The sequence below is a fragment of the Hyla sarda genome, chromosome 1, assembly GCF_029499605.1.
Source record: "Hyla sarda isolate aHylSar1 chromosome 1, aHylSar1.hap1, whole genome shotgun sequence".
Taxonomy (NCBI): Eukaryota; Metazoa; Chordata; class Amphibia; order Anura; family Hylidae; genus Hyla; species Hyla sarda.
In genome coordinates, this window is record NC_079189.1 from 482,646,946 (window position 1) to 482,665,594 (window position 18,649).

Consider the following 18,649-nt stretch of genomic DNA (forward strand, 5'->3'; position numbering starts at 1 on the left):
GATGATTAACATAAATAAATAAAGATGATAACTAATGCAGATAAAGCAAGTTCTTACACAACAACAAAAAGCTTCTTGAAGCAGTAAATCAGTGTGTAGAGGACAGGAGCTTCTTCAGGGTCCTGTACAGTACACAGCGTCACAAAAAAGGAAACCGGAGCCACCCCCCACCTAGTGTCAAAAGGAGCAGCTAACCCTGGCACAGGTGAATAGTAGTACAGAACATGCGGTTCCTTCCTGTACTGTAGGGAGGCGCTGCCAGACAGTGCATGCACTTTAGTAACATTTATTTTACCAATTAAATGCCCATTCTGAGTGATCAGTTCTTCCAACACATTTCGCAGATCTGAACTTTCCATAACATTGTATGTTGATTATACTATTGTAACATGAAGCCATTGAGGAATCACTTCACTGTGTAATTGTTACCACGTTGTCGAATTGTTATTCTAATAGAACATGTTATTGATAGCTGGTGATAAGACTAATTAAAATTGAGATGTGGCAAATCTGCAGCAAATGTAAAAATACAGAAGGATGTGGTTTTAATAATGCCATCCACAGGATAGGGGATAAGTGTCTGATTGCAAGGACCCCTCAAAACCTCCTGCCAGATGTCCCTATTCTCCCCATGCACTAAGCGGGCACATCTTCATGCACAGAGCTGTGTTGACCACGTGAAGTGGTAGTCAACACTCCCCCCTTTATGCACAGTCTATGAAAGAGTCAGAGATAAACAAAGATAGGAGATCTGTTGTTAAGTACCAGAGTACCCCTTTAATGACTAGTCAGCCACCTTTTATCTATAAATATTGCATGCAGCAACAACTTCAGACATCTCCATTTTTGAATGCATAAGTTACAGTACGTTTATTTAATGCTTTTAACGATATCACAAACATTTCACAGAAATGGTTTAAAAAGTACAGTTCACAACATAACAGCTTAATATACTCAACTGTTTTCCAAGAGTGTTGCAGATGGCGTAATCTTTACAAAAATATCTTCTCTTTACAAATCTACAATAAATCCACATTGACAAACCCATAAAGGAGCAGTCACTACAAAACTGAAAAACCAGAGAAAAATAAAAGAAAAAACAACCATTGAAATCAACATTGCCATTGACCCATCACGTTGCAGATCAGTACACTGTACACTTCTTGGTGGCCCAACTTTGCCCTTTGCTGAATTCCAGACAGTACCAAGTAAACATGTTAAAGTCAGTTGACATTTACAAAACAAACATTAAATATAAATTACATTTACACAATTATTTTCTAGCAGTGTAAAAAAAAAAAAGAAAAAAACGCAGACTGACATTTACTGCACCATACTGAATAGGTGACGGGAAAAAATAAATAAAACGGACCTTGTGTTTTAGTTTTCTGTGAAAAAAGTACAAGGCACACTATGTCCTGTGGAAAAAGGTTGTCTAACCTAGTTAATATACTATAAAATGACTAGTATTAAAAAAAACAAAAAAAAAAACAAAAAAAAAAAACAGAAAGCTACATTGGACAGTGTAAATGATCTTAGATATTACAGTGATCACTAATATCTAAGGGGGAGCAAAACTACAAAAAAAATCAATAAAAAAAAATCAGGAGGAGATACTACATCCTCACGTATGTGGTGTAAGGAACGCTACGTTCTTTAAAAGGTTTTTTAGTTTTAACTATTTAAAAAATGTGCTCTCCAACTTGTGGTTGCACAGAAACTAAGCAGCTGGAGAGCCACCACAGGTTGGACACCCTGGAATTAAATAAGGTTCTATTCTAAAAAAATGAGGTTACATTCTTCATTCTCGTAGCATAGTTGAGTCTGGTTCCAAGTAAAGTGGCAGCAGTACTGTAGAACAAAATATGAAGACTTTTTTGGTTCCAGACAAAGAACTTTACAAATAAGACAAAGAAGGAGTAGGAGTGCTTCTTACAGTATCTTTTAGAAAGATGTGCAAAACAGTCTATTTTATAGCGAAATGTAGTAAGGCTTCATTCTCAAAATTAGAAGCAAGGAATGTAATATGGAAATATAATTTATATCGCTTTTGCTACATTCAGAAACCAAGGCAATAATCGTAAACATTCCTGAGATGAGACGTGGCTTCTATAGAAAGTTCATTTATACAAGGCTTTTTGTAAAACTCTGTCCAGCAGAGATGGATCAAAGATGTAGGTAAATAACGGGAAGACCCTTCATGTTCTAATTCTCATCTTCTAAGAGCTGCTGCAGATTACGTTGAATCTGTAAAAGAAAATAAAAATATTCTGTGGTCTACAATATATAGGTATTCTGGGGGAGATTCATCAAAACCAGTGCTGAGAAACAGTTAATAGTTGCCCATAGCAACCAGATCGCTGCTTCTTGCCTCCAGCAGTGCCTCTGGTATCCTACTTCAGACCCTCAGAAATCACGATGCCCAGGACCGAAGTGACATTAGGGTCCAGAGTGTCACACTGCCCCTCATCCAATCACTGGCTGCGGTGATGTCCCATCTCGCCAGTTATTGACTGAGGGGACGTGTGACACTCTGGGCCCTGACATCACAATTTCTAAGAGGAAGAGGAGCACAGTTGGGGGGGACCAGTGCTGGACACTGGAGGCGAGTAAAAGTTTGTTATTGTTCTACACTGTTAAAAGGGGTACATTGACAACAGGGTGTTAAGATTTCCCCAGTCAAGAGTAATGCCATATTGCAGAGCTCTATGAATAGAAGAGAGTTGTTACATAAAGAAAGCTAAAATGTACGACAATAGACACCAGGAAAGCTGATTATCTTCAAGCAAGAAAGTATTTAGAAATCAAAGCAAATACCTGATCTAGTTTAGCTAGATTTGCTGTTAATTCCTCACAGATCGCATTAGCATTTATTTGCCAACTCCCCACACCTTTTTCTACAGTCCATCTGAAAAAAAAAAAAAAAAACAAGTAAAAAAAAAAAAACACCACACCATTAAAAGCAGAGCTACAAATATAACTATCGTCAAAGCAGTCAAGTATGCAGTGCCTGCATACCAAACCGGCAGAAGTGGAATGCACGTAACCACTTTGCACTATACATACAGACCTATAAACATTTAAAAAGGGTTATAAAGCTCTCTAAATACAGTGCACGTAGACTATGAGCCCATACTATACGCATGTGCAACTCTGTCTGAGAAATAAATTCACAAATTCTGATTTTATACAAATTCATATGGAACCATATCGACAAATTGCATACACATTCTCCATTAAGAGACATTTCTGTTATAGATCTGTGTGTTAGGCTATTCCTGTGTTATTTTCATAAAAAATGTACCAAAATAGCCAACTGAGTGTTACCTAGTAAGGGGTATGCCCCTGCACTGTCTGGCACTCTCTGCTTTGATTAGATAGGAGAGGGCCCTCTGTACACTTTTTGAGACTAACTGGTAACATGGCTGGATATTTAGTCTTACACTTCTGCTAAAAACAGGAACAGCACAACACAGAGCTATAAAAAAATAAATAAAAAGATTATCCAGAATTGCTTTTTTGTAAGAAATACAAGTATTTACTGAAACCGGTTAGGAGTGATGACAGGTCTTTTGTTAGCTGGAAAGTGTGGGTGTCTAAAACCTAAACCTAATTTGGAGGAAAATATGTTGGTGGAAAAATATATACAGAGCCACATTCAGAGAAAGTGTTGAATATATTATTATTAATAACAATATTGACAACAGTTTATGTTGTGCTAGTCATTTTCATTTTATTTTATTCTTGTGTTGTACACTCACTACTATGTGTTCTAAGAAAACATGTGGTAAATCGTCCAACATGGAAGGCTGTAGGGCATGCTGGACTTGCCACTGGATTATACAGAACCTGTGCTTATGTAAATGCCAAATGAGCCAAACTACCATATATATTTGATGTTTCATACACAGCAAAACAGAAGCAAATCAAATCACTTTTCAGGTTTGATGACGTTTACAGTGAAATGTGCAATTGAAAGTATGTAGCAAGCTCAGAAGCTAAGATCAGTCCAAATGCAGTCCATATTAGCTGTATTTTACAGCCAAAATTGGAGATTAATAAATAAAAGTTAAAAATTTTTAAAAACAGGTTGCAATGGTTACTTTTTTGGCATACTGCCCCATCAAAAACAGTGTAAAAAAAAAAATAATAATAAGGAAGTGTGCTTAGTGGGGAGAAATAAACAGATCAGAAAGTTTCTGATATCCCTTTCTTATTAAAAATGTACACAGGGTAGGATAACCAGACAAAATCTCCACAGATGTACGGATGTACTGTCACTCAACTACCGACTGGTGGATATCTCCTGGCTGAGGTTGATTACAACTGTGGCCATTGGTTGACTAAGAGTTGGCATTTCCTATGTCGAGATGCAAGCAGGAGGCGCTTGAGAGATAGAGAGATAGAGAGATAGAGAGATAGAGAGATAGAGAGATAGAGAGATAGAGAGATAGAGAGATAGAGAGATAGAGAGATAGAGAGATAGAGAGATAGAGAGATAGAGAGATAGAGAGATAGAGAGATAGAGAGATAGAGAGATAGAGAGATAGAGAGATAGAGAGATAGAGAGATAGAGAGATAGAGAGATAGAGAGATAGAGAGATAGAGAGATAGAGAGATAGAGAGATAGAGAGATAGAGAGATAGAGAGATAGAGAGATAGAGAGATATTTTACAAGGTACCATAAAAATGCAAAGAAAAAAAAAAAAAGGCATCATAACTATGCCGATTGAAAAAAAACAGCAATCTACACATACATCCTACATGCCTAAAAAAGGTCCATAGGAAACAGATACATTGTCACCTTTGACATTGTCTATAGGATCACTGTCCAGAAACAGGAATTAAAAATGTAACCCCAGCTAATATAACATGTTTTGGCTCATAACACTATACAGGGACACTTGCATCCAATCTTCCTTCACCTCAGCGCCAGCACCCCAGACTCCAGTGCCCTCAGAATTGTGTTATGTCAGCATCGGGTCTACCTGTTAAGTGTGCAGTGTCTGGACTGGGCATTTAGGCAGATGTCAGCACTGAGCAAGAGTGGATTCAGACAGAAGAGGGTTGACTGAAGGACGGAAAGGTGGAAAAAGCACAAAGGCAGGAGTGCAGAGCACAGAAAAGGCAGGGAGGGAGCCAGACTGCAAATGCAATGTGGGTACTATCATGTGTGACCTCAATTCTACGCTACCTTTCCTATAGTTGTGGCAGCATCCATTACAACAGATAGCTGTATAGAGAACAACAATCTCGGCACCGCTCGCTTCTCAGTGTACAAGTATAATGCAATGGCTGTCGTGGGGATCTCAAACTTCGGTGGTGCTACTATGTTAAGACAGTATTAAAATTATGACAATGGTAGATAAAAAGACAAGTGCACTCACAATGTAAGTCCGGTTTCCTTAGCTTTATTCATGAATAAAGTACATTAAATAAACTTCTGCACAGCGCACGAGGGGAACACTCAGCCGAGAAGTTTATAGTTATCTACTTGATTCACGAATAAAGCTAAGAAACCCAAACTTACATTTAAATTCACTTTTGCTTTTAAGGGCTAGAAGCAGTGCAGAAAACTGTTTTCTTCCAAACTATTTTCTATTACAGCCAGATGTTTTCAGATGTGATAAGAGCGCCACTGTGCAAATTAGTTTTTCACATGTGTCTCTCCTAAAAGGTTAGTAATAATAGCCACAACACAAAATAGAATTGTGTTTTCTTCCCAACACTGCAAAATGTATTCGTCCCTTTAACTTTTTGCAAATCTGGGATAGAGACATACCAGTGGCTAAGGGCAAATACATTTACATTTTTATTGTTCTCAATAAGAGAAACAATATAGCCTTTAAGTTAAAGGTGTACTCTGCCAGAAATGATCTTATCCCCTATCCAAAAGGGGATAAGATGTATGGTCATGGGGGTTATGCCACTCGGGACCCCTGTGAACTCCGGGCCAGCAGCGGCGACGTCCGGAACATGGAAGCTCGGAGCTTCCGTGTTTGTGACGTCATGACACGCCCCCTGCTTTCATGTCTATGGGAGGGGGCATGACAGCTAGTACATAACAGTCACGCCTCTTCCCATAGACTATGAATGGATGACGTGTGGCGGCTGTAGTCGCCGTCATTCAGCACGAAGCGGAGTTAACTCAGTGCTCCAGATGACTGGGGTGCAGCAGTGGAGATTACTGGAGATCCCCAGCGGTGGATGTTTTCCGGAGGAGTACTGTTTTAAGTCCTGCAGAAAGTCAGGTGCTTACTGCAAAAAAATTAAAATAAAACACCCATTCAGATGTATGAAAGGGATCTTCAGAAATTACAGCAACAAATTTCATACTTTAATATTCCCTTATCTTTAAATTGATGCGAGTGCAGAGATCTGATTCTCCCCCCCCCCCCCCCCCCAACCTGTATTGGAAGCAGGTTCCTTATATAGTGTAATATTATAGAAGTCTGTATAACAAATTTAAAGTGTGCTCAGTTTGTCAATGACTGTCCTACTTATGTATTCACAGACTGTCTATGGGACTTTTATATTGCTGAAAATAAATTTAATTAAACAAAAAGGAACCAGCCAATAGTATGATAAAACAGAAAATACACAAACAGGTCTGATCCTAGTTAGGCGTCATACATATTGAAATTCCCTTTTAACATAACGTGCATAGGTTTTGTCATTAGCTCTCTGAACTGACAATTTAGAGGCAATACAACCTTTCCATTACTATTCACTAAGGAACTAAAGATAGCTGTACACATTAGACAATAAGGTCAATGTCAGCAGGACTATATGGGCCATCCAGATTTTCCTCTGAGGAAGATGCCAGAGAGGACATGCAAGACATGCTTCATTCTTTTGTTCTTAGGGTTGATAATCTGTTGCTCAACTCCTGTCCTTTTGTCTATATTAAAGCAGGACATGGAGAGATGCAGGAGAGAAGACAATCAAGCTATAGGACCATGGACTACAGATAAGGATAGCTGTACAATTTATGGCCCAACTTAGTGTGAATTCTCCACATCTGTTTCATATTTTGTGAGATGTAACCTGTGTGTTTTCTTATGTGCTAAAAAATGCTTTTGACTTGATAAAGGGAGGACTCCCGAAAGCTTGTCTCTACAAAATACTGTTTATTTTTTTTTTTATTTTTTTTTTTAAATTGAACAAACGTATTCAAGATCTGCAACATCCTATGATTATACATAATAAAATATGTATGAGGAGACCAAAAGACCAATGCAGTCTTAAAAGCTTGCTGTTTATCAGCACTTTAATTTCAGTTAATCATTAAAAGGTATGCCACTGGCCAACATTCGGAACATTTAGTTCCGAATGCGGCGGGGGTCGGCCACCCCCCTCGGGATGTCACAACCCATCCCCACAATGCAAGGCTATGGGAGGGGGCGTGGCAGCCAGTGGAACTAAATGTTCTGAACGCTGGCCAGTGGAGTATCCCTTTAAAGTGCCATGATCTATACTTAGGTTTCTCGTGATTTTCCCTCTATCACATGTGGCTGTACAGCAAGGCATTTTTCAGCTGTCCAGCATGGTACCATTTTTTTTTTTCAAACTACATAAGAACATTCTTACTCTTTCAAAGCAGTTTCTCTTGCTGAGCCCAAAAAAGAGAGGCGTTCCTCCAGAAACAGAATTCTTGACTGCATATAGAAGGTTGAGACAATCAGGATGCACACTCTAGGAATAGAGAAAGACACTACCTTGAATAATAATACATTTATATTACTAAGTGTAGTAAAGTTTAAACAATTTACTCAATACAAAGTATGTACCCTTCTAAAACATAACATTTAATAAATACTGATTAAAAAGATTCTCTAGCAAGAAAAATAAAGTTAACAGCACAGCATGTAAGAAGGGATGAGATACTGAAGTTATAGGTGAGATAACATCAACATGTGTGTACATGGGACTCTGTTAGATCAGGATTACAAGTGTATACAGTCAGATGAGAATTATAATATATATATATACACACACACACACACACACATATACATATATACACACATATATATATATAATGTGTGTATGTGTATATATAAATATATACACACACGTATGAATATATATGTATATACACATACAAGTGATAAACAATGTGTTCAACAGATAAAAATCACATAACCTCATAAGATACATCAATATGAAGTTCACATAACCTCTACGCGTTCCCCCCCTATTAAGAATTATTTCCAGAAGGTTTTGTGAAGTCATAGCAATACTGCATGTGGAGGTGGAAGCCAGCATTACAAGGTATCACTTGTCGGTCCACACTTTACATATGCAGGGGTACATGTATATCAGGGAGTGGTCAGCCATCGTTTGAAGTGGGGGCACCTCCTCCACTGTTGGGCAGGGGCAGGCTTGCCTTTAGGAGCTTGATAACAGGGACAGGAATTTTCTTGCCATTTATTTGTGGTATAATATACCATTTATTCCACACCAGGTCCGTGTACTGCCCTGGAAGGAATATGTCCACTACAAAAACGTCACTCTTGTTCCTGAAATGTGTCTGGTATTGAAACTCAACTAATTACACTAGAACGGAGCAAACTGTAAAAACCAGGCACAGCTCAGTGTGAGACAAAAGTGTAAACCATGTATAATGAAAGGAAAAATGGGGAAATACAAAAAGGTGGCCCCCTTTTTTTAATGGCAAGTTTCATTTAAAGTTTTTAATGTTAATGTGTTTTAGAATTTTTGGGTGTTTTTTTTTTTTTACTTTCCAAAATAATTCTGACCACAAAGCCTAAAACTAATGAAAATACTTCCTGTTCTGTACAGATCACTTCCCAGCAGTGTATGGTAACATTAGTCATATAGATAAGTTTTTAGCTATTGTGAATGGTGTCTTAAGGACCAGCCGTCTCTTACCTGTATAATTACCTTTGCACAGATCACAGGGCATGTCTAGAAAGTTATCCCATTCATGTCAATAGATCAGCTATTTGGCCCATTGTTGCCTATGTCCACGTAGCTGCTGTAACACATCTCTCTAAATGCTTTTAGCAGCTGCTTAGGCAAGATTGTGGTCCCCATAATGTACAAACATTAACCCCTTAAGGATGCAGGGTTTTTCAGTTTTTGCACTTTTGTTTTATCCTCCTCACCTTTTAAAAATCATAACCACTTGACTTTGCAACAAGTCAGTGCACAGAAAACAACGCACAACATATGCACAGTCTGAACCCTGCCTAACATAATACAATAGAAGACAGAAGCAAGAAACATGTCTCTTCAAGTATTTTATGTTGAAGGCTAGAAGAAGGCAGTTAAGGTGCGATCTACAATAATGGCCCTCATTTACTATTCTAAACCCGACCTCTTTTGTCGGGTTTTTTTGTCGCATCTTTGTCTGTGCCATGTCGCAGACATCGTGCGCCAGTCTGCGACACGATGCAACATTTTTTCCCCGACGGACCCGATGTGGATTCTCCCAAACCCGAAAAAGGGGCGTAACCCGACATCTGAGCTTTCCTACGTATTTATTAAGGTTTCCAACCCGAATTTGTTGTATTGTTGTGGATTTTTTCCCCGACAGCTCAGAGGAGTTGGAAACCAAAACCAACAAAACCCACGTGCGGCAAACAGGATGCGACATAATAATAAATACCAGGGGAAAAAAGCAGTTGGGTAAGAAAGCAAGATAGACTTACAACCCGATTTTCTTAGTAAATGAGGGCCAATATATACACCCGATAAGTGTCTAAATCATTTTAAGCAATAAAAGCAATTTTAAAAGGTTCCCTGTTTATCAGTTTATAATAAAAAGTGGGAGACCTCCAAATTATAAGAACGGTTACACCGATCAGTGGAGAGAGATTATATATATACATATACACACACATATACACACACACACACACACACACACACACACACACACACAGTGATAAGCTACCCTTGAGTAGACCCTTTGTTGAAAACTGAGTTTAGATTTACATTTACTGAGATCTTTAATCTAAAAAAGTACTAGTGTAAAACAGATTTTAGCATGAGGATCATTTTTTTTTACCCACTGATCTGAAGATTTAGCCTGAGAAATGTAAACTGTACATAATCTATAGGGGCCTTTTTCTGAGATGTGATTGGTACAGTACTGGGAAGGATTTGTCTTCTTCCAGAAGAATGTCACCTTTAATAACTACTATTTAATATCAGAAACCTGAGTAATCTTAGGTCTCACTACCTTGCAGAGCTAGTCAATGAATAGGTCCTGCTACAGCATTTTAATTTAATTGTAAACTGTCAGATTTCAATGAAGTCTGATTGTTGGAATGATAAGGAATTCGGTATTGTGTATTTACGCTTTATTTAACAGTTTCTCATAATGATGATAAAAATGCAAACTTACAGAACTGCATAGAAGAAAAGCAAACCATTCAAAGACGTCACTTGCTGAAAATCCACTCTTCGAAAAAAACTTCTGTGAACTAAGCAAAAAAAATGTATTTACTTTCTTTAACAAACATTTTTATTATTACATTTTTACTATAAAAAGAAATAAAATTACCAATACTTCCTTCAGGCAATTTCACTTTTTCAGAGCCCTTCAAAGGTTTATCCAAAATTCTAGGCGTAGGAGACGTTGAAATAATATTCTTCTCTTGCTCCTGGAAATCTAGAATTGGAAAAGAAAATTGTTTCTAGTGTTATACAAAAAACATGTTGTTCAAACTAGTGGTTTAAAAAATGCAAATAAAAAAACAGGATAACACTAAGGGTGCATTCACACCATGATTTAGCAATCCAGTGGGGGAACTTAAAAACCAGCTGCTGCCGCATACCATTTAGTAGAATGAGCCGACCGGAGTCAGATAGTGACTGTTTTATTGCTGGACTGAAAACCTCAGCAGACCATGGTTTTCAGCCCGGTAACAAAACCGTATATGGTGCAAAAATGAGTCACCCAGAGTCACTGACTCTGGCCTGCTCATTCAAACGGAAGGAATGCAGCGCAGGTCCGGCAGCGGCCGTTTAAAATTTCCCACTGGATTTCTAAAACTTAGTGTGAATGTAGCCTAAAACCCCCTTTAGGTTTTCACATTTTTTCTTTGATCATTAATGGATCACTAAGCCATTAAAGCTAATAGGGGTATAGGTTGTATATGGTGTGGTTTATGGTTAATAAGTGGTAACAAAATACAGCAGACTTACAGTTATTAGTCTCCGCATTCATGAGGTGACAGGCAGGTACACAGCAGCCCAATTGCTGCTGACAATGGCAGACTAGCTTGATGGCACCTTTCTAGGTACATTTGGCACATAGCCTAAAAACTCCCTCTTTTTCCTAAACATACACCCCCCCCCCCCCTCCCTCAGCACATACTGGCCCTCAGTTACTGAGCTAAAACACACTAGTTTGTGCACCAAAATAACTTTGAAAAACCCGACAGTGTCTGACACATGTCTGAGACACTGGGCGACAGTGTGCACCAGGAAAATCCAAGTAACCCGACATTGCATTGTGAAAAGCCAAAAAAGGGGTGCGGTCTGTCACAAAGGGGGCGTGGTTAAACAACATCAAATTTACTATTCAATTCACAGAAAATCCTTTTAATAACTGGCTGGAAATTTCCACCTAGAAAAAGCTGGTAAGAAAAATTTCCCGACTTGTAATATTTCTATTTACTATGGGGATCACAGAGTTACAAGTCTAAGGGTGCGTTCCCACAGGGCGTATACGCAGCGTATTTGACGCTGCGCAAAATGTATGGCAGCAGCGGGAAATACGCTGCGTATCCCTTGCTCACTATACACACAGGGCTTTCCGGCGACAGCCCTATGTGTGTAGTGAGTTTTGGAGGCGGGGCCGCGCGTCACAGATACGCCGGCACAAGGCCCCGCCTCCAAAACTCACTACACACATAGGGCTGCCGCCGGAAAGCCCTGTGTGTATAGTGAGCAAGGGATACGCAGCGTATTTCCCGCTGCTGCCATACATTTTGCGCAGCGTCAAATACGCTGCGTATACGCCCTGTGGGAACGCACCCTTAAACAACATTTCCCACTAGTAAAAACCCTACACTTAGTAAATGAGGCCCACTGTCTTGTTTTGGGGCAACAGAAAAAAAGATGACCAGCTGTCCACACTATGCTGTGACACCATCACTCACTGCTTTGGTTAAAAAATAAAAAAAATGGGTGATCCTTCTTAAAATGTTCACATAAGTTGGAGGGACTACATAAGTAAAACTACCACTAAATTAGACTAACCTTGAGAATGTTCAGACTCCGGGGTTTGAGAGCCAGTGCTACTATATTCTTCTAAATCCTTTCTCCGTTGTTGCACCAAACCATCTATTTCTGAAAAATCTACACTGAGGTCCTGAAAATATATGCAGACAAAAAATGTAAAACAATTTAATGTAAGAATTAATAATCAAAACTGACTCCAGTCAATTACAATTCTTCTAAATTGGAAAAAGCAGACAGTGGCATACATAGAAGAAATGGGTCCCCATAGAAAAGACAGAAATTTATCTTGTAGGGGGTAGTCCAGTCCTGAATAAAATTATCCCCTATCCCAGCGGTCGGAACCCCCCCCCCCCCCACCATCTGAAACGTATCCCCTATCCATAGGATAGGGGATACGTTTTTCCAGACCGGACTACTACTTTATCTTGATTATGCTTTCATCATAGTTTCCCAACAGTAGGAAATGGGATAGGACCAAGCAGGGATTGGTCCCCTCTGCAAGGGCCCTATTGCATCTGCATGGCCAGCCTCCATTATACATATGCCATCGATTTTAAATTAAGTATTAAAAGTACTTTACACAGTGCAACAAGCTTCTGGACACTTACAGGTTACACGTTTACAGGAAAAAAAATCTCCTCAACATTATATTAGTCTTGAGAACATTTCACTTACAAGGGGAAATGATGCAGGACGCTCTCCTCTGTAACTGTTTTCTAAGGAAGGATTTGGGCTGTTTCCAGTGCTAATATTCTACAAAATAGAGAAAATGTAATTCATTCAATCACTGCTCACCAATGTAGCAAGAAAAAAATAAAAAACAAACACTAGTGGACTCCTAGGAGACTAGGCAGATGCTGTCTGTTACTGCCATGAATTTACCTGTATAAGTGTTAGGAATCATGTAAGAAGTCACAGGTTTGTAGTTTCTCTGTATGGATTAGAGCAACTAAGCCTTAATAGGCCAATATGAGCTGTGCAAGGTATTGAACAAGTTACTGCCATGAAAAGTTACTGCTTATTCTGGGCTTAGTCATTCATTAGGACTACCTATTCGACTCCTGACTGGTATCTTCACAAACACTCACAGGCAAGGCAGTAATTTAGTTGTACTACCCACTGGACTCAGTTCAGATTGAGCAGAATGTTAAATGAAAAAACAAGCTATACGTACATATATACATACACACATACGCAATTCAGGGAGTTGAGGATCTTTCCCCTTTTTTGGGATTACTACTATAATTGCTTCACACATCAAGGGTGGCAAGCTTTGGAAGAAGAATTTCTATCGGCAGTCCATCTACCCCTGGGGCCTTATTATTGGGGGCCAGGTTAACTGCCTCCTCCAGTTCTTCTATAGTTAATATTGTATCCAAAGATTCCCGATCTGTATCAGTTAATTTAGTGAGATTAACCTTTCAAAAAGCCGTATTCCCCACTATAATTGTACGATTACTATATAATGATGAGTAGAATCCCACCAAAACCTGCAGGATTCCCTCGTCATTATCAATTATCAACCCATTTTCATCAATTAGAGAGGGGATGGCTGCCGCAGGGTCCCGAGCCCTTGATCTATATTATCCAGCATATGACCTGCGGCTTCTTCTGCATAGAAGGCTTGTTTCTTCATCATTTCCTATTATGGGCATTTTCCATCAAATATAGCCTCAGTGCTCGTTGAGCGGCAGCCAACTCCTCCTTCACAAACCTAGCCTCCTCTCTCCTAACTTCATCATGTAAAGCTTAACCTAAAGCATCCCTTTTCCGTTTTTCCCCAGGAGATAGATTTTACTAAAATAACACAGGGAAAAAAAAAGCATTCATAGATTCCCATATAACCTGTATTGATGCACTAGTATTAAGCAAAAAAATATTCCCTGATCTGTTCTTTTAAACTAATCTCATCTCCCAAGATAGATAGCCAATACAGATTTAATTTCCATAAAGTACGTTTAACTTTTAGGCTGAGGGCATATTTTTATTTGCAGTGGGGAATAATCAGATATTGTTCTAGCAGCGCAGTGATGTGAAAATCCTAGGAAAAATATTGGCAATTAGGTTAAACAAGAAAACAAAACTAATAGATTCTGATCAAACTGGATTAATTCCATCAAGATCTACCTCAATTAACATTCAGCATTTTTATTTTTTATTTTTATATATATATATTTTTTTTTTTTTGAGTTTCCAGGTTCCTTCGGACTCCCCCAAAGATGGGGCCATATTCTCCTTGGATGCACAGGAAGCATTTGATTGGGTGGAATGGCCCTATCTTTGGGCTACTCTGAAGGAATTTGGCTTTAGGCCCAGGTTTATTTAATGTGTACAACTATTAGATAAAGATTCGAAAGCCTGTATAAGAGCAAATGGGGGTATATGGAGAAGTTTCACACTGTCTCAGGGTACGAGACAAGGTTTCCCTTTATCCCCTCTGCTATTTGCAATAGAACCCCTTACTGAACTTATTAGATCAGTGGCGGAGATAAGGGGCTTACGATATGTATCTTATATAAACAAGATGGAATTATACGCAAATGATTCTTTGCCATTTGTAAATGGCACTGGTCCTTCGCTCAAAGCGGCAATAAATCATATTCGAAGAGTCGGGAAGCTTTCCTGTATATGTATAAATTAAGAAAAATCTTTCTTAAAGGAGAACTCCAGAATAGGAAATTTTTTTTTTTTACTGCCGGCAGTATGGACGATAAACAGGTACATACCTTCCTTCCCTCCCCCAGTGCCTCCAGTAACTGGCTCCAGCCTCCGCTGCGATCCTCTTCCTGGTTGCCGGTGGTCGGCGAGTCATACTGCGCTCACCCAATCACCGGCCCCAGCGAAGTCCTGACTCGGACGGCGATAGGCTGAGCGGCAGTGTGAGAACGCTTCAAGACACACAATTCACTACACCGGCACCTGCTGCCAGGGCCGTAAATGTCACACTGCCGCTCAGCCCATCGCCAGCCGAGTCGGGACTTCGCTGCGGCCGGTGATTGGCTGAGTGCAGTATGACTCGCCGACGACCGGCAACCAGGAAAAGGATCGCGGCGGAGGCGGTTACCGGTGGCACCGGGTGAGAGAAGGAAGGTATGTACCAGTTCATTTTTTTATGGCCGATAATTTTCTTTTCCGGCGTTCTCCTTTAATGCTATTGGATTGGCCCCCTACTGATATTTCTGTAGACTAGTATCTAACCATGTGTTACCCAGATTAACCATCTTGGAATTTAGGTATCCCCTAATATAATCTGAATATGAAGCACTAAACCTATTACCCCTGTTAAAAATGTGTTAAAGTGCATAGCTTGGCATAAAATTATCTATATCTGTGATAAGGAGGGTGAATCTTATTAAAATTATATATATGCCCCATCTCTTGTATTACATAATTCCCCCATATGGCTACCATTTAGTTTTTTCCCAAAAATACATACACAATTCAGAGTGTTAATCTGGAACGGCAGAAAACCAAAAGTTAAAACTAGTTTACTTATAATGCCCTAAAACGGAAGGTGGGCTTGCGTTACCAAACTCCTGGTTTTATTTTTTGGCAGCACAGTAGTGGCCCTTATTTACTAAGAGAGGAGTGTAGGTTTCTTTGTGGGTTTTAAATTCCCTACAATTTATTTTCCACGGTATTTACTAAGGTTTCCCTACATTCTCCACTTTCCCTACACTTTGCTTTTTTACACATGCTCTGATCTGTCTGGTTTTCCTCAGCTCAAATCCACCATATTTTATGTGGAAACCTTAGTAAATATGTTGGGTTTTTGTGAAAATGTCAGGAACAAACCCCTTTTCAGAGACCACGCCCTTTTCCCGGCAGTCATGCCCCTTTTTCGGGTTCTCTTAGCAAAATGGAGAGTTAGTCTGGGTTTTTTCAATTCTGGCACAAAATCTGGCAGACACAGAATTTCTGGCACAATAGTACAGAATCTGGCGCACAACCTGACAAAAAACATGTCGGGTTTGCAATAGTAAATGAGGGCTAGTGTCCACATGTAGTGGGGTGGGATAATCCACAACATAATCATAGTATAACCTTAATTATGAGTTGTCATCTACCTGAAGGCCCCTTAGTAATATCTTTGTCAATCATAGGAAAAAACAAGTTCTTCCAAAATTTCATAACAAAATCTCGTTCCAAAGTTTGGGATAAAGTGAAACAAATGAGAGGTTGGGAAGATTAATGACTTATACCCCATTATGGGATAATCATGCTTTATAGAGATAGAAAAATTATGCGGATTTGATAACTGGAAGGAAGCGGGAGTAATATGGGTGAAAGATTTATATAAGGGTGATCATTTTCGGATCTTCAGGACCATTTTCATTTGCCACATTATCTCTTTTTTCAATATTTACAATTAAGACTAGAGATGAGTGAAGTTAGAGTGATTCGATACGAACCTAGCGGCTCGGCGTTTGCAGACTTTATCCTCCATAAATTAGTTCAGCTTTCAGGTGCTCCTGTGGGCTGGAGGCTCTCTCCTAGGACTGTATCCACCTTTTCAAGCCCACCGGAGCACCTGAAAGCTGAACTCATTTGTGCAGGCTAAAGTCAGCCGAGCCGAGACGTTTGTGACAAATCGAATCACTGTAACTTCACTAATCTCTAAGACATGTAATTATGAGCCAGAATAAAAATTGAGAGACTAGAGATAATACTCAATTTTAATATTGGGTCATTTATTAAGGGAACAAAATAAAACTGGCAATATAGCTAAAGTTTATAAATTCTTATTAGACAAATTTTTTGAGGGGTATTTAGCCCCTGCTTTTGCAAAATGGCAGATAGAGGCGGAAGTAGATGATGCGCAATGGAAATCGATCCTGAGATCTGTCCCTAACCAGGCTCTGGGAGAGGAAGCCAGACTATCACAATTCTATATTCTATACAGAGTATACTAAACTCCGGCCTCTCTTCAAAATTGGATACAGAAAGGATTCAATCTGCCAATGTTGCCTTTGGGAGGAGGCGGACCTTAACCATATGCTATGGCAGTGTGTATCTAAAGTATTGGAAGGATATATTGAACTATATCGGGGAGGTGCTTAAGATTAAAATCCCTATGGAAAAAGATATGCATATTGGGATATGTAAAGACATTGGAGGGTATTTATCAAAGGATTTAGGTGTTTTTTTTAATGCAACTTTGGCGCAATGCTTTGGCGCAGTGTCTTTTTGTACCAAAGTTTGGCGCATTTTCTCCACTGTCATTTTTACAACTTTAAAGTTAAATCATACACAGGACCGTGTGATTTTGATAGTCAGTAATTCATCATTTACGCCAAACTTTGGCGCAATTTTGCACCTTTAGGTTTTTTTGGCGCAAATCACCGCCAAGAAATTTTGCGCATGGAAAACACACATAACCATGTCAGAAAATGTAAAGGCGTCAAAATACATAACATTTTTTGTGAAAGCAGCGACGCCTCCAGGGCTGCTCAATGCTATCCTGTGACATAGTTGTCTCTGAGGAACCTTCACCCTCCGTTGAGCCAGCACTGGACATGGCCACACAGGTTCAGGAAAGGTAAGCACTAAAGCAGTGGTCTCCAACCTGCGGACCTCCAGATGTTGCACAACTACAACTCCCAGCATGCCCGGACAGCCAACGGCTGTCCGGGCATGCTGGGAATTGTAGTTTTGCAACATCTGGAGGTCCGCAGGTTGAAGACCACTGCACTAAAGTAACCAAAGAAAAGAATTAAAAAATACCCAAGTTGAAAATAAAATCCATTTCACATGGTGGCTATAAACACCACAAAAGAAAATAACTCATGTCGCTTGCTGATATACTGCAGGAGGGACTCCGAAATGGCTGCTCTACAGGGTAAAATACGCGTCCTCTGTGGTGGTAACTTCTGTGTAAAAGGTGCTGTGAACAGCTGATTTCAACATTTGTGCCAAAATTACAACTTGCACCAAATCATAAATTTGGTGCATGTCCACGAAAACCAAAGTGAAAAAAAAAAAGGGTAAAAAGAAACTGTCAACAGGCAAAACTGATAAATGGTTATAGATTAATATTTAAAAGACCGCAGTGGGACACGCGATATATAGTGTGAGGAAGCCAATAACACAACATTGGAAAGATCCCAAGATCAAAAGATCATTGAGATATACAAATTATTTTACTTTTTATATTATATTTATTTTAGACTATACATTTTTCCGATCTGAGGAGCAAAAGGGTGGTGGGTGGGAAGAAATGGGGGAATAAGTAAATTAAGTTATTTTATTGTTATAGGGTACAGAGTATTGCATGATGTTTAAGATTAAGTAAATTTGTACAAGCTCTGTAATAGCTACCGATCAAGAAATATTTAAAATAAAATATACGTGTATATATATACATATATATATATATATATATATATATATATATATATATATACACATATACATATACACATATACATAT

The 18,649-nt window shown here is 39.1% G+C and overlaps 1 protein-coding gene across 10 annotated transcripts in view; it reads right to left on the bottom strand.

The window, feature by feature from the left end:
- Positions 1 to 801: 801 nt before the first annotated feature.
- Positions 802 to 18,649, bottom strand: part of GRAMD2B (GRAM domain containing 2B) — a 154,326-nt gene continuing 136,478 nt past the window's right edge. For all 10 annotated transcript variants that reach the window (XM_056537321.1, XM_056537327.1, XM_056537322.1 and 7 more), the window contains 7 exons: positions 12,895 to 12,972; positions 12,238 to 12,349; positions 10,535 to 10,642; positions 10,376 to 10,454; positions 7,591 to 7,695; positions 2,818 to 2,908; positions 802 to 2,247 (listed from right to left, as the gene is read on the bottom strand). In XM_056537321.1, the coding sequence (XP_056393296.1) occupies positions 2,206 to 2,247; positions 2,818 to 2,908; positions 7,591 to 7,695; positions 10,376 to 10,454; positions 10,535 to 10,642; positions 12,238 to 12,349; positions 12,895 to 12,972 (615 nt within the window). In that variant the 3' untranslated portion in view covers positions 802 to 2,205. The remainder of the gene's footprint in view (positions 2,248 to 2,817; positions 2,909 to 7,590; positions 7,696 to 10,375; positions 10,455 to 10,534; positions 10,643 to 12,237; positions 12,350 to 12,894; positions 12,973 to 18,649) is intronic.